This window comes from Calonectris borealis, chromosome 4 (genome assembly GCF_964195595.1).
Source record: "Calonectris borealis chromosome 4, bCalBor7.hap1.2, whole genome shotgun sequence".
Lineage (NCBI taxonomy): Eukaryota > Metazoa > Chordata > Aves > Procellariiformes > Procellariidae > Calonectris > Calonectris borealis.
Genome location: NC_134315.1, coordinates 75,945,421 through 75,960,351, shown reverse-complemented (window position 1 = coordinate 75,960,351; position 14,931 = coordinate 75,945,421). Strand labels below are relative to the sequence as shown.

Here is a 14,931-nt window from a genome sequence, read left to right as displayed (position 1 = left end):
TGGTGCAGTCAGGCTTGATGAACCTGCCTTTGCTTCTGAGCCGTTGGAATTGACAGATCTGCTTCAGTTTCAGAATAGGTTTTAATGAGATCAGAGTCAGATCAGATGCATTGTATATGCACCTGAGTATATTAAGTGTATGTCAAAATAAAGTCAAGTGAAAAATACCAACATTTTCATGACTGTGAAGAGTGAGAATATTGAGTGCCAATATTGCTGGCACTAAAATCTCAGATTAGGAAAGGAAAGAGAATGAGTTAAGTAATTTTACTGAAAAGTTTGATAGTTTTTCCAGTCTGCCTTTTTCAGTATAAAAATATCTCCTTATTTTTAGTTAAGGATGTCCTATGAAGAATGAGTTACTGTAGTTTGGTGTGGGTTTTTTCCCCTTGAAGGTTAAAAAAGTGTTACTTGAATTCACAGTATTCTCTAAACATACTGGGAAAATGTGTATATCTGCGGTTGAAGAGGGAAAGCCTGCACGTTCAGCCTGCACCTAAACATCACTATCCGTAATCCGTGTTTATTTTTAATGCAGTTCTTGCATGACTTTGAGGTCACCATCATCTGATAGAAAGTGATAGTCTTTGAGGCAGAGGCACTGTGATACCCTTAAGAGCAGCAGCATTTCAATCTGTGTGGTTGTAATTCTTATTAGCTGTTCTAGTGTTATCTCTAGAACATGTGTTCTGAACTGTGGATACGAACATCTGGTGGGAACAGTTTAAAATTATTTCAGAAGTTGAAATAAGCTGTTTTATTACTTCTAATGACAAGAATTCTAGGGGGTTAATCTTAGGAGGTTTGAGACTTGCTCTAAGAAGCCAAATGCTGCTTTTCCATCTGTGATTTAGCTCCCTGTAAACTCAGGGTTCAAAGATGGGAAAATGAGATCTCTGGGTTTTAACTCTTTTTTTTTTTTTTCACATGCATCTGTAAAGGAATCTCACAGAAGCTTCATCAAATGGGGTATTTCTTTTAATGTTACTTTTGAGAACGCAGGCTTTTCAATGTGGCCAACTTCAGAAACCTGACTAGAGTGGACAAGGAAATTAGCTGCCTTATCTAATACTTTATACTCCAGGAAAGTGGCTTCTGTTCTTTATTTCCTGAAGAACTGTGGAGAGGGCTTGAATTGGGAAGTGTGAATACCAACCACTCTCTCCTTTAAACAACAACAACAAAGATGTTTAGTTTTTTTTTTAAAGGCACGTGGTAGGAAGGAGAAGCTTCTGGGTCTTTCCTTATTTTGTGAATTTGCAGAAAGTATGGCTAGGAGAAGATGAACTCAAAATACACTTATCCAAAAAGATGTGGAGGAGCAGAATTTAGAATTTTCTTGTTCATTGCAAGCTCATGAGTGTGTCTCAGTGTATATATGCTATGTTATTTTGCTTTACGGTGCATAGTACTTTTCAGACCATGTGGGAATGAACCAAAAAGTGAGGATTTTGACCAGGAATATACAAGTTACATTTCTGAGATAACTTAATTTTTCATTATTTTCTTCCATATCCTCTTTACTTTCTTTATGGGAGATATTTCCATTCTAAGTGAGTATGTTCTTTTACATTGCTATTGTTAATATTTCTTTCAATTACAGGAAAAGTGTGTGGACTACTAGAAAAAGTACCTTACAGAATAGGTATTTATCCCGCTGGTTTTGGCCTTGTAGAAGCTAATTGATTTTTCAGTTCTGTCTTAGTCTGTTTTGGATCTGAATGTTGGCTTTCTGTCTTTGTAAGTGACCATATCAGAACTTGGCTCTGGATCTACTATATTTATACCAGATCTGTATTCAGATGATTTTGATGGTCCAGGCGAGTCTGTGTCTTTATTCATTGGCAGCGTTTCCGTCTGCCATACACACAAAGTTCTGGTCTGCTTCAGAGCAATTCTTTTGGAGAGAATTCTTCTAGCACTGGAAGAAGTTGTCAGTTACGATTCTTTATTCTCTGGCAATGGACGTTACATGTGAACTTTGACTGTATGAAATGGTGACAAAAGGTCTTGGTGAAGTGAACCATTCGGTTTCTCTTTACCTTTAGTGAGCAAAGTTTGCAACTCAAAACTGTTACATGTTTCAAAGACAGCCATATTAAATCCCACTCTGGAAAGTCACTCTGTGGGAGGGAGGCTTCCCCCTACCTCTGTTTGCATGTACAATATGAAAAAGGAGGCAATCTTGCAATGGTCGGGCTCTTACAACTATATTAAGTTCACTGGAAGTGTAAAATAGAGTCTCAGGTTCAGTTGCTTCTGATTTGCTAGTGATAATAAGATGAACTCCCTCAAAAAAATGCTTATTTCTTTTTATATGAACGACTTTTGGAAGAGAAGATATTTTTGTGCTTTTTTTGGAAATAGTGTCAGGCTTTGGTTAGGCTTTTTGGGTTTCCTTATTTTGGGAATTAATCTTATAATTATTGAAAGCATTATTGAGTTCACTACAGTGAGACGTGTTCTCAGTGAACAAAGTTGAAGTTGAAGGGTCAGTGAAAAGAGTTTTGTTGAAAGGTTTCTAGGAAATCCCAACTCACAGGAAAATGAGGAGGTTAGATTTTCTGCACCTACCTAGAAGCAAAAAAGTATTTTGGCATCTGATTTTGAAATCTGTGCCCCAGAGGTATGTGCGAGGGCTTTGCTGTTAGCAGAACACCCAGACCTTGTCGATACCACGATTGATATGTGGTAAGCAAAGACTCAGGGGATTCAATGTGCATCTGGAGTCCTTGTCAGTTTAACCAGGGGATATGCCTTTCTGCACGTGTCTTGTCATGTTTTATCTGCTCTTCAACTTACACTTTTTAATAGCTTTTTACATGTAAATGCTGACTAGCTGTTTACAGCTTCCTTAATTTTTCCGAATTTGGTTTAATTCCACAGAGAATACATGAGAAAATACGAATGCCCTGTGAATAGCAGTTAAAAAGATAGGGAAGTTTTTGCCTTTACATCACTGGTTCACGTGCAGTTGAACTCAATATTGTTAGAAGTCTGGCAGTTTGGAGGAGCTTCTGTGTAATGAATTGGTGGTCTGATTCCTGAAAAACAGTATTAGGCATGGCGCTAGAAATGTGCCTGCAGGAGGAAGTAACTCTCTTACCTGAAAGGGTGGTGCCTTCCAGGGCATGGATGATGCATGTTTAGTTAATCTGGGAAAACTTGGCTTGCTACTGCTGATGTTTCTTTTTTATATATATAAGTGGATGACTTTAATCTTTGATTTCATAAATTTGGCACTTTAAACAGGAATAAAATGGTTCCAAAAACATATTAGCCAAAGTAAATATTTACACAAGCAGTAAAAATGTTATTGTATTGCAAATCTAGTGTCAGAATGGGCAGGGGAAGTTAAGCACATTGACTGCAGACATTTAGTGATTTTAAGACCTCTCAGAATGGAATATGCTTTTGTTTTGGGGTGAAAGTGTTGGTGGGGCTGTCATTGATACTCTCCAGTTTTGTTCACCTGCTCATGTGATGACTGCCTAATTAAGCATCCTTGAGATACTCGCTGTTCATATTTCAGATGCTGTTTAAAGTTGTTTGTTTTTCTTTGTGTGCTGTAAATCCTGGAATGCCATCAGAAACACAACTTGATGACTGTGTATTATTATCTTGGGTTAAGTGCTGTCTCATTGCTTTGCAGGCTGCCTGCCGTTTCCCGTGGAGATCATGAAACGACGTCGGCTTCCTAGCAGCAGTGAGGATTCTGACGACAATGGCAGTAAGTGCTCCTTTGTTGTAGAGTGCAGTAGGTTATGAGTTTGAAAACACATTTTAATGCAGTGTTTTATGTGACAGAGGCGTTTTGCATATTGGTTGGACTGGTAGAAATGTGTATTGTAAGGATCTAGTTTTGAATTCAGTCATTCTGAGTACAGGTGGACAGTAGATTCAGGATCCCTCCCCACTGTATTGACTATACAGTGTTAATTAATAAGATAAACCAAGAAAAAGTCGGTCGTCATCTTTAAAGCCTTTGCAAGCAGCATAATTTATCATTACAAGGACAGAACTTGCATGGAGACATCTGCTGACATTGTCCACAGTTTAGTCTTTAATAGAAGTTTGCATTAGGATTTTAAATTTGCTTCAGTGTTCTCATACTCTCTTATGCAATGGAAAAGTATATTGCTTCAAACTTAATTAGAAAAGACTGATGGTGCATAAAAGTTGTTCCTTACTTCGTTTGAAGATTATCCTATTTGAGGAATAACTTTCAAGAATTTGAATTCAGTAAATCAGTAATTTGGATACAGAATGTATTTATATTTTTTAATTGTTTCCGTACTGACATAACTAACACTGAGCTCTGTATGGTATATATATCTCTTGTGTTTGGATTCCAGGGATTGATAATCTTTCATTTAAGCAGAAAAAAAAAAGAAGGGGCGGGGGGGAGATAAAATGGGAGTTTGGGAAATGTGCCAAGGTGTTTTATATGCCCAAACAAGCAAGTTGATTATACTTGACAATAGTGCAGCTTAGCCAGTTGTCAGAGAGATTTTCCTGGTTTTAATTTGATCAGTCTGGGTGCACATCTTCAAATCTGAAGTCTTTTGTGAGACTTCAGTCTGAAATGTAACAGAAAATGATCAGGGAGGTTTTCCAGGTGCTTTCGAAAGCTTTACTCTGAGAATGTAGCCCTGTGCTGCACTGTGGCCCTGCATAGGTGGCTGCTTCACCTGCATGCATTTCTTAGGTGTGTCTGTGCTGCATGGGAGTCTGCTCAGGTATGGCCAAATCTGCACCTTAAAACAACCTTAGGCAAACTATTGCTGAAATGAAGGATTGGAGGAGGTGAGAACTAGCAAGCTGATTAGGAGTGAGTCCAAATAAGGATTGAGTAAAATCTGTTAGAGAGGTGTGGGATTTGGCTTGTTTTTGGAGAATTACCTGCAGTTGGGGATTTTGGAAGAAAAAAATCCTGAATCAGACCTGTTGTTTCTTGGTTAGAAGTTTACTTGGGGTTATAAAAATTGAAGTTGGTGTATTTCCTCGAAGTTGTTGTGTACTTCCCCAAAACACAGATGTGTTTTTACTTGTAAAATAGACAAGTAGCAGCAAATGTGATGTCTTTCATTGGAATTTTGCTTTACCCTTTTTTCATTCCCTAGCGGCTTTATATAATAGTGTTTCATTTTGATAATATTGTTTATTTTCACTCTCTTATCTGTTTTTTTTTACTCTTTGATCCCTTTGTGTGCCTTGTGTTACAGGCTTTACCAAATAAAATATGAAGCAGATAATCTTGGAATTGAAGTTCTGAAGTAGATACAGTTGACTGATCTGTTGCTGATTATAATGCTTGTTTGTAACGTCATTTGATATATAACTATCTGGAATAGAGCTGTCCACTTACTGAGTTATGTTTTCCAAAAAACTGTATTTTCATCTGTTCCATAGATCAAGATCTAAGAAAATCAGTTAGGAAAAGAAAAACAAACCCTTGCCCTTTTATGATCTCTCTATTTTAAAGCCTAATTAATATGAATAACTATTTGTTGAATAAATTACATGACAAAAGGCAGTGAAATTTTAAAAGTATTTTCAAGTATTGTTTGAAACATATACCACTTTCCTTTCATTACACTTTTTTTGTTGACTTGATTATGTTTTTTTCCCCATGTGAAGTTACTGGGCAAATTCAGATACAGGTTCCTGCATATTCATTCTATGACTATACACATGTTCAAAAAGATCAAGGGTTAATAATCAGAAGCTGAGATAACATTTAATGTCGGGTCAGCATCTCCAAGGCTTTTTGTCATTCACACTTCCCTGAGAACAATGTCTGACGCTCAGGCCCTTTCTCTCCACTTTTCTTGTTGTAGGAGATACCAGTAGTTCCTTGCAACTATGTTTGAATGTCAAGGGTCTCCCCTTGCAGGTTTCACCTTCACTTAATCTTTTCTTGTCTTCAGTAGAATTACTGATTACTCTCACTATGTTAATTTCTGTATTATTGCTTTGTCAGTAGTATCTGATTCACTGTACTGATACTAGTGTTAGAAGGGTAAGCAAATTCTGTTGCCTAAAAAAATAAAAGGTAAATATTTCTGTGAATTTCTGGGCTCCGTGTTGAAGGCTTTAAGTTTTTCACGAGCTATTTTTCTTTCTCAGAGTTTCCAGAGGCAGAAAACAATTAAATAGGCTATTCTGAGCACTTCAAACAGCCATCTTCTAATTGAAAAGTTGAAATTTTAATCAACACTTAGTTGGAATCCTATTGCCAAACATCTGCTTCCCTTCAGTCAGTGGCACCTCTTGACCCTCCAGTGCGCTTCTTGCATTCCCATCATACTGAACTCGATAGTCCTTCAGCTTAGAGCTCAGCGCTGCTCTCCCTCATCTCGCAAGGTGAGGGTTGGGCCTCCAGCTGTTGGGTTTCTTCAGTTCTGAAGTTGAGTTTTCATACTGTGCCGTAGTAGACTGTGATCAGGCGTCTCAGGTTGATCATGAATGTCACTGGGTCAATGTTGTTGCAGTAACCTGAATGATGATGCTTGTCTGGGGTAGACTCCAGCGTGTAGGCTCGTGCCACCTGGAAGATATTTTGGCATGAAGAAATGCATATTTTATTTTATTGAACTCAGGAACCTGAATATTTATAAGGTAATAATAATGATGCTACTATAATGGAATTTATCTATAAAAATAAATGAACATATAAAGATTGTTTTCCGTTGGATCACTGGACTGAGTCAGTTTCCTTGGTAGTCACAAGGTGATAGAAAAACAACCCTCATACCCCAAACACTAAAAATGTATTATACTGAAGATGTAAGCGTATCTGTAGTTCTTCAGAGGAAGAAAAAGGTGCTCACTTTTTCTGAGATGAAAGAAGGGAGAATTGTTTTCATTTAGGGGTGAAACACAGAACAGAAGGACGCTTAACAACATGGCTGCAGTCCTAGAGTACATACATGTATTTACTGACTTATGTAAGATATCTTAGTGTGGGTGGTTATATATTATTTGCAGTATTTTAAAACCTTGCAGCTTAAAGAGAGAACCTTTCCTTTTCTCATCACTTCTTTTTTGCCCTCTGACTTGATTCTTTCCCAAAAGCTAAGTGCAGACTTCAAGCCCCCAACAGTATTTATTGTGTCCTTCAACCTAACTACTGAAAATTGTTGAGCTGTGTCCCCTTAAAATCGGAGTTCTAAATCCTCATTTAGACATGAAGCGAAAATAGTGTATTTGAAGCACTGAGCAAGAGGTGTCAGTGAAAGTTGTGCACAGCAGTTCTGCAGTTAGTCCCTGGATATCTGAGTGTGTTCTCAGAGATTTCGTTTTCTGAAATTGTAGGTCACTTTTGAACATTTTATCCATGAAATATAATTGAATGAAAAATGGCTGCAGGCATAGTTCTGGATTTTGAACTTTTGTCTAAATACAGAGGAATGATATTGGGAGAGGCTTGGGAAAGGGTTTAAGATTATTGGTACCTCAAAGTAATCCTTTTTTTGTCACCTGGCAGCTTGTTATTTTCTGTCCCTTTCCAAATAATGTATTACAGCAACTATAATAGCCGTTAATATTAGCCAGGCCTGTCATAAAAGCCTTGTGATGTACATGCCATCTTCTTCAAAACCTGTATTAAGTAAATTAGTAATGTTTACCTCAAACTCAATTAGTCCTTGTTATCTGCATGGCTGGCTAGGGCTTTGATAGTTTTTAAGCAATTTTTGTTACCTTGTATTTCAGCTTGCTCCTCCATTGCAAAAACTCCTTCTCATAATGATTCCCCAGGTCTTACTCTAATTTAGTGTTAGATACGGAAGCTGTTTTATCTTTCCTGCTCAGTGTTTGACCTGACTTTTTAGCCTCATTGGTCTGTAAATCTGCAAAGGTGGTTTGTGCTGAATATTCGTGTGCTTTGTTTCCTAGTGAGATAAAGCTGTGCAGTGGAGTAGTTTCCATTTATAGCTTCAGGGCATTCCTTCTGCACAAATTGCTTGGACACATGGACAGGTTGTGTTTGAGACAAGATCTGAAGCTCAGACAGTTGTTTTGTAGGGAGCTTGGGTGAAATCCAGGCCCTCCTTGAAGTCAAAGAGAGTTTGGTCGCTGTTTTCCGTGAGGAATTAAGAGCATGATTTTCTTCACCCTTTACTTGCTCCCACGATGCCTCTTCATTTATTCTTGGAGGGGTTATCAATTCATCATACTCGTACATGCAGAGTGTCTGAGAGAAGAACTGAGGACGCTTGCAAGTGAAAAATACTTCTAAGATTTATAAGGTTTCACATCAGTTCTGAGAAATGAAAGATTTAATACTTACGGATTATGGAATATAGTTCTGTAATTTAGATGGACCCTTATTCTATCATTGTTAAACAAATGTTATTTTAAAGTTAAACATATTTTGCCAATATCCATTGCTCTGACTGAATGATGGGGATCTTAGAATTAGAAAGGGCTTTTCATCCCAGTGGATTCGCGTTGTGTTTGAGATGGATCCCAGAGTGCCTTCACAAAGGTTGCCGAGTACATAACCTTAGGTGCGTATGTCATTTACCACAGAATTGCAGCCGCTGCTGGCCTGAAATGCGGCAGTTACTTAGCAGTGCACGTAATGCTGTGCGGCATTTTATGAAAAGGAAGCGAAGAACATTTTTCGGTTTTCAGTTGAACTGACTGGTAGGTGAGGGATGGTGATTAAACAACAGAATGTAATGTAGTTACAGTGCTAGAATTTGGGCAAAGCAGCAAGTTTAGTGGTCACTACTATGCTTTTGAAAAAGGGTTGTGGCATTTGGAGTGATGACAAATGGTCAGAACTTGTGTCTTACCTGAAGGTTAGGCTCACTGGGGCAGGGTGACTTTTGGTGAAGTTGTTACGCTTTTGAGCACTCTGGAAGAGTGATTTGAAAGACTGGGCTGTTAGGATGTCACATCTGAGGAAGGGACATCACATAATCATCACCGTCGTTTTTGGAGAGGCACATTTTTCTTTGCAAGACTGCTAATATTGAGTACACCTAACTCCACTGGAGTTTTAAGGCCTGGCAGCATCATGTTCTCAACCTATGAATGCTAGCTTGGCAGGTGCTCAAATTGACTTTGATAACCTGTATTGCACTTGCGCTAAAACTTTATATATTGTTATGGTGGAACAGTGTTACAGTGGGAAGCCTTGGGCTGGGGAGCTAGAGTGGCACTTGGGTCTTGTGATAAAAAATAAGATGGAGTGTAGGAATTCCGCACTGTTAGAAGAGTGACATGTGCCTATGCATGGTTATGCATGCATTCTTTGAGATTATAAAACTCAACGTGTGCTGCTGGGAAAAGGGATCATAGGAGGGAACTTAGATTGAACTGCTGTGGCAGGGAGCTGCAAAGACTGTTCATGATGTGTGTCAGATACTGAGCAATTGTGCAATGTTGTTGTAAAGCACTGCAGAGATCGTATGGATCCATGGTATTGTTTAGCAGCTGCAACTGGGTAATTGTCAAATGACACTAAATTTTGAGTAGAATCGGTGTTGACAAGAGATAAAAGGCCCTTGCTTTTTCTGTTTTGATCTTGAATGAGATTATTGTATAATAATACACTGTTATATAAAGATAAGGAAGATAGATGGGCAAATCCTCCAGCAACAGAAACATGACAATGGGAATTTAGCTATGTGGTTGTGTTTGCATACATGCTCCTTTCTCTGTGATAAGGTCTGAACGCCTCTGCACAGACAGCTCTCTCTCTACCTAACATAATGGACAACTGCCTTTAGAATAGTCTGCTTCTGTTTTATTTGTGCTTGAATTTGGGTATAGACATGTGGAGTTATGTCTAAGCCTTACTGTAGAGAGTTGTGTGCCAGGCAGTAAATGGGGGAGATTCTGAGCATCTATGTTTTCTCCTCAGGCTGCAGATCTTTCTGGCAGAGTGTTGGCAGCAGCACCTAGTTGGTCTCAGAGTGAGTTGAGGAACAGTATAGGCATCTGGAAATGCCAGTGTTAAGCAGAAGTGACAGCCAGACGTGCATCCATGTCGGGAATGTTTTGCTCTGTTGTAAAGGTGTAGTGGGAGTGTATTTATGGTGGGAGAAGTACTTTCAGACGCCCAGTGATCTGAGGCTTTGAAGTGTTCAGAGGCTGTAGCAGCAGGTAGTTCGGCAGGGACACAGCTGGGTGCTTTGCAGGTGGCTTTACAACAGCCTTGTGCATGATACATAATAGCTGAGCCTTTTCTGCTCATGCTGAGTAGTATATTAGTTGTGGGGTAGAATTCCCCGAGGGCTTTAATTGCTTTATTGGTCCTGAGGAATTTTCTGTTTTGATGGGCGTTTTTGGAATCAAAACATATTCTTGACGCATCATTTAATAAATTGATACAGTTAAAATTGATTATATTTTTCCTTTTGGGAAGAGTGTGTTCTTCACAAATAAAGAAAAAGAATTCACACTCCTTGATAGCTTTCTTTTATTATCAGGAGGTGTATGTGTTATATACACCCTGTAGCAGTATTATAAAACCACTGTATTTAAAGTGTAAGGTGTATATAATAGCCTAGGGGAACAGAAAGTTTTCCTATTCGAGTCTTAGAAGTCGCCTTTCCAGTTCCAGTAGTGTGTTAGAGCTTTGCCTCTCTTGCTGTGAATTACACCTCGTTAGCGGTTTGGGATTTCTTTTTCCTTTTTGTCTGTAAATGGATAAATGCAAAGGGAAGACTGAGAGTAAGAGTATGATTCTCCTCCCATTGTTCTCAGTGATTGAAAACCTTTTAAAACATATGAACACCTAGGCCATCTGGAAGGATCCTAACTATAAAAGAATCAGAATGGTGTTGGTGTATCTCCTGGAGTGATGATCCTTAAATGGCACAATCATGTAACAGGATAGGCATTTAATAAGACACCTTCTATCTCTGATGTCTACTGGTGATAGTGGTGCATGTTTTGGACGTGTTTATTTAGCTTCGTGCTTTGGAGTTGTGTATTTTTCATATTCACTGTTACTCACATGGCTTTTGGTAGTATGGGCTCTCTTAACATCTCATTAATTTTCCATCTGCTGTAGAACTCATTTCTCCCATGAGGTGTATAATGTCATCTTACAAAAGTTTTACATCTTCCAAATCCCAGTGATTCAGACTTCCCTTACGTTTTTTTTTGTAATTTTACCAAAACTGGGTTTAACTCTGTCTTGATCTTTAGTTGTTTTTCTAGTCTTGGTGATCCTAATTCAGTTTGGGACTAAGACTAGTGTTCAGAAAACTGTTGATGAGTATAGTCATTTTGGATACTTAATGCAAGAGGATAATTTTGGTGAAAAGTGTCTGGAATCTTTCTAAAATAACTCAGTTAGGTTCATGTGCTTTTATAATACAGAAGAGCTGTTTGGAATCCTGTGTTTGTTTTGACCACAGCAGATTGTTCCTTCCATATAATCCAGGAATGGTTCTTACTTCATGTATTTAGATGTAAAAATCAGATCATTAATCACTGAAGTAACTGTAATTGCCTGTAAACTTTTTCTTTCAGTGAGGTCCCCATTCTGGATTAGGTATGAAAATGTGGAAAGGATGCTTAAAAGACAAACAACATCGTCATTCTCCTCCTGCACTTTTATTGGTATACTCAGTGGGTGGATTGCTTATTAATGAAAGCAGCTTTGGGTAATTCAGTGACCTGATCTTGGCACTGTTGAAGGCAGTGATATTTTGCCATTAACTTTAATGGAAGCAGAGTTGACACTCTTATTTTGAGATTTCAAAAGTAGTTAAATTTAATATTGTTATGGGCTGAATATTTTACTATCATTTGACTGGCTCCTTCAATTTCTTGCACTTCTGTGTCCAAGTGGGTGGTGGTTGTTTGAATCTGTGAACGCACGCCTTATAGCTGGATTTTGTTTATTCAGTGAGTAAATGTTTTCCCTATTGAAGTGAAGCCCTTGCCAGAGGTCATCTGTAAGCTACAGTTACAGATCTTAGTGGGTAGTAAAATCTCAGTCCCATGAGAAATTCTTCCACCTTCTTCTCCTAGTATTATGTAGAGTCAGTTTACACTGCTCAGAAAAATACAACAGTCTCTTCAGTAACTTACTAAAAACATGGTGTGTTTTCACTGTGCATTCACCAGTTTTATGTGCAAGGAAACAGCTATTACAGAACTATGTAAGAAACTATTTCTTCCCTTATTCATTGTAGGATGTTAGTTGGCATGGAAAAAATAATCATTATAATATATCCTGAGGAAGGCTGGCTGTGTTTGAGTTGTCCCTTATGCATGGAAATTTTATGTAGTGTGCTTTTGTATAGTGCTTTAAAAAAGTAATTTAAAATGAAGATTCTGTAGTTTTGGTGCTAAGAGTTGACCTTTTATGTTGCGTGGAATAATTAATCGACCCAGTGGCCTAACCCTTGTGTACATGGACTGTGTCTGAAATAGAAGTACACATTTAAGACATTGTTTTGATGTGTAGCATCTGCAGATGACACAGTAAAGAAATGGAGATGGAAGATATGGTAGGGATTATTTTACTCCTCACCTTTGTGGCATGAAAGAGTCCTGGAAATCTATTTTTTATACCCACATTAAAAAAAAAAAAAGCAGCCCATATGTTTGCTTACTTGTCTTCAGTTTATGATAAGTTGTCATCAGGGCTGAGTTAAAGCACACGGGTAAAGATCCAGAAGTACCTCATGCTGCTGCTGCTGCTCTAATTTTGCCAGATCCATGCATGACTTGGGAACAACTGTATTAAAGCCTCCAGACTCAACAGCTCTTCTCCCACAGAAACTTCAGAATCAAACACCACTTTGCCAATACAGCTTGTTGTTCTTAATTCTTTATCTTCTATGCAGGCTCCTTTCCCCAGGTCCAACAGTGTACAAAACACTCAGATCCACAAATGAATCAGAAATTTCAAAGTATCCGACTTGCTGGTGCAGTGGTCTAACTAGCTGAATACCTCAGTGGCAGATAGTTGGTCAGATATTAATGTCTTGCCGATGGAAAATATCAGGACCCACGAGAACTGAATACTAATCTGTGTGGGTATGTATGTGGTCTGTGTCTTCTAGTGAGGCTGTTGATTAAAGAAATCGCATCTGTCTGAATGTTAAAATGTTAATATTTAGATTGTTATATTGCAGGAAAAATCTGTTTTTATGTTGTGAATTTTAGCTGTATATCTGAAACTTTTTGAGTGATTTCACTTATTCCCTTCTGACTTTTTTAGGCTGAGTTTGGGTAGGGGCTGATAGGATCCTCAGAAGGAGTTTATACTGCTACTTGTGTTTTTTCTGTAGTTTTCAAGAGAACATTTAAATGGAATGGTAGTTAAATGATCTTGGCAATCTGACTTTCCACACAGATTAGTCAATGGCAGTTGGTCACTTTTTTCCTTTTTTTTTTTTCTTTTTTTCCCTTCATAGAAATAGAAAATTATAATTGTAAAATAGAGGGGCTTAGGAAAAGTGCCCATGACTTTTTAAAAACCTTTCAAATCACCAGCTTTTATATTAAAACACTAACATTTGCTTAAAATAATCTTTTCTGTATTCTTACCTCAGAAGATAAGATTTTTAGCTGTTTGCTGTGTACCTTGCTTGAATTTTGACCATTATGCGTGTTCTGCATAATGTCTGTTATTCATTGCTGTGTTACAGAGCGGTTTTTATTGCGGCAGATTCCTTAATGTATTGCTAGCTGAAAAAAGAAGACAAAAGCATAACTACAACATAACGAATTCTTCTGATGACTTGTTACTCAGTCATATCTTTCCAATGAAAGTCTTGGACAGTCACTTCACTTTGAAAATGATTTTTGTTTTTAATAGAGAACTTATCCTATCCTATGCAATCTGTTTTTGAACAGCGCTTTCTGATCCCCAGAAGGTTTCTGTTGGATGATGTGAGGCCGTGTTGCTCTTATGGACTGTAGCTTTACACTTTTTACTCCTAGCATCTACGTGCACAGGCAATGAAGAAATGAAGCAGTGTGGGAAGGCCTTTGCATCGGTTCTGTTTTATTTGTCTACGATTAATGCCCAGAGTTGCAAAAATCTGTGTTCATCCTTCAGAGTTCAGCATGTAGGTCCTAACTTCCCTATCATATAGACCTTATTACAAGTCCTTCATCTCTCCAACCCATTAGAGTTTATTGGCTTTTTTTTCATTGCTGCTGTGTAGTTGGCAGTGGAAAATACCTGCTGTACCTGTAAATCTTACTGAATTAAAATTAGTTGATTTGCACAGGTATAATATACTCTGGTGTCAAAGCACTACCTTGTCAATGGAGTGTAGATTCTTTCTCTTCTTCCTTTTCTCCTGTTACAATATTTTTGAAAACTGACAGAGACTCTTTCAAAAGGTTTCAAGGCAAAAGGTATAATTTGTTTGGAATATAATGAATAATTATGCAGACAAAAATTGTACAACCACACTGAGAGATTTGCTCAGGAGAAGAGGCAACAGCTTGTTTTGTGGGCTCTACTGTGTGTGCATGGCAGTGTGCTTCATTTTGAAAAGGCTTGCTCTGGTAAAAATTGAGTAAATGTAGATACTTAGGACACCAATACATTAGCTTCAAAGAGCACATCTCAGGCTATCAGCAGACCTCCTGGTCAGTTATTAATCTGCAGAAAGTGGTTTACTGATGCTCAGGGGGAAGCATGTTACAAGGTTTCTTCAGATGCTGGGTGGAGGGCCGATAAGTGCAGTGCAGCCAATACATGCATGTATCAGTAGAAAATCATAAACAAAACAAAATCAGAAGAGTGATCACAGAAGTTTATGACTGAGTAACTTTTATTTTCTGGATTATTTTGAAAGAGTTTTTTGGAGATTTGTCATAGAAGCTTGACTCTGGCTTGCCTTACTCATATAGTCTTACTGAAGTCACTTGGCCTTCTTGGGTGTGCAGAGAGAGCAAAGGCTTTTATTGATAGCTGGCAGCAGTGTCTGCAGTGAT

General features: G+C 38.1%; 1 protein-coding gene across 10 annotated transcripts in view; it reads left to right on the top strand.

The window, feature by feature from the left end:
- Positions 1–14,931, top strand: part of JADE1 (jade family PHD finger 1) — a 51,555-nt gene that overhangs the window by 13,458 nt on the left and 23,166 nt on the right. For all 10 annotated transcript variants that reach the window (XM_075150150.1, XM_075150144.1, XM_075150153.1 and 7 more), the window contains exon 2: positions 3,653–3,730. In XM_075150150.1, coding sequence (XP_075006251.1) covers positions 3,679–3,730 — 52 coding nt within the window. In that variant the 5' untranslated portion in view covers positions 3,653–3,678. The remainder of the gene's footprint in view (positions 1–3,652; positions 3,731–14,931) is intronic.